The following is a 1,829-nucleotide window of genomic DNA, read 5'->3' as shown; positions in this document are numbered from 1 at the left end:
GTCCTTACTAATGTGCAGCGAGTGTCGTGCCACGACTTCCGGAATCCCGGGCATGTCCTTCGGATCCCAGGCAAAAATGTCGGAGAATTCCCGGATAAGGTTCGTGATTTCTTTCTTGAGACCTAAGGAGAGACTCTTGCCAATTCTTGTTGTTTTATCGGGGTTTCCTTCAGATAATTCTATATTCTCAGTTTCCTCGAGAGGAGAGCATGAATTGCTCGTAGATGTGTCGATCAATTCCCTTGGGTCGATGTCGAGTACTTGGTTGACCTCTAAATCTTCATCTATCTTTTTCCTTGGAGAAACAGTGGTTAGGTAACACTGCCTAGTCGTTGCTTGATCACCTACCATTTCTCATATACCAAAATCTGTAGGGAACTTCATTTTCAAATGGGAGATGGAAGTTATAGCTCGAAGGGCGGTGATCGTCGTTCGTCCCGATATTGCGTTGAAACTTGAGGATGCGCTGATCACGTGGAACTTGACCATCTTCCAAATCTGGCATGGGGGAGAACCAAAGAGGACCGGCATGTCGACCATTCCAACTACATGTACCTCATTCCCTGTAAACCCGTATAAAGGAGTTCGAGCATTCTCCAGGCGTCGATCCCCGAGATCCATTCGGGAGAAGGCATGGTGGTATAGAACGTCCACGGAACTGCCATTGTCGACTAGCATCTTTTTTACCGTATTGTTTCCCACTCGTGTGGTGATGACAAGAGCATCCTGATGGCCCTCGATGAGACCAGGGCGGTAGTTATCATCTGAGAAGGAAATGACAGGAGAAGGGTTTGCTCGAGGGCGTTTAGTTGTTGGTGGGTTGACATTAAAAACTTCTCGAGCATAGATTTTTTGGGAGTTGTGAGAAAGCCCTCCAGCAGCTATGCTACCAAAGATAACGTCAATTACCCGATCTTCTTCATCTCGTCTATGACGTCGAGGAGAATCCTCCCGTTGTAGATAATGGACCAGCTGTCCTCGGCGAATTTTCCCCTCGGTGAGGTTACTGAGTTGAAAGCATTGTTCAGTTGTGTGACCTGTATCCTCGTGGTAATCATAGTATCTAGAGTTTGGGGGACGACTCGGTTTCATGGGTCTCGGTGGACGATAGTCCGACTCTGTCTTCAGGACCGCTAAGATGGTCATTTTTTCAGTGTTAAGCTTGGTGAATTCTTTCTCTGGTCGATTGCGGGGTTGTCAATCCCTCTCTCTTCTATCCCTTGGGGGATGGTCGACAATACGACCAGGTGGTGATCGGCGACGCTCTTGACGTCTGTCATGCGTGGGAGATCGCGAACTGTAGCTGCGGTGTCGTTCATATCTAGAGGAGCGCTTAGGAGACTGGATGCAACTCACTGCCTCTTGGAGCATCATGCGGTGTTCTATAATTTGAAATGCTGCTTGTAAGGTTTTCGGTCTTTTCTCAAAGATCTCCTCTAAGAGCAATCCATGGCGGGATTTATCAATGCCTGCTGTCAGAAAGTTGACTGCCATTTGCTCGATTAGATCTGGAATCTCTGCTATTTCTTCTCTGAATCGGGTTAGGAAACTTCAGAGACTTTCTCCTGAGCGTTGGTGCATTGTCATTAGGGAAGCTGTGACCTTTATTCCTTTGTAGTTACTGGAGAAACGAGCTTGAAACTTGTTCTTTAGGGCCGCCCATGAGTCAATTGACCGAGGGGGAAAATTGTTGTACCATCGAAGGGCTGTACCTTGGAGGCAAGTGGAGAAAAACTGACACCGGGCGACTTCTGAGTGGCCGAAGAAGGCCATGCGTCCATCGAAGGTATTGAGGAATGCTAACGGGTCCGAGGATCCGTCAAAATGAT

At 47.7% G+C, this 1,829-nt stretch overlaps 1 protein-coding gene across 1 annotated transcript; it reads right to left on the bottom strand.

The window, feature by feature from the left end:
* Positions 1-354: 354 nt before the first annotated feature.
* Positions 355-1,146, bottom strand: LOC141691765 (uncharacterized). The gene has a single exon (XM_074496523.1). It carries the CDS (start codon positions 1,144-1,146, stop codon positions 355-357), a length of 792 nt encoding a protein of 263 aa, XP_074352624.1.
* Between the last annotated feature and the right edge of the window lie 683 nt (positions 1,147-1,829).

The sequence above is a fragment of the Apium graveolens genome, chromosome 10 (genome assembly GCF_009905375.1).
Source record: "Apium graveolens cultivar Ventura chromosome 10, ASM990537v1, whole genome shotgun sequence".
NCBI lineage: Eukaryota > Viridiplantae > Streptophyta > Magnoliopsida > Apiales > Apiaceae > Apium > Apium graveolens.
Note: the sequence above shows the minus strand (reverse complement) of the source record. Positions and strands in the feature narration are given on the sequence as shown.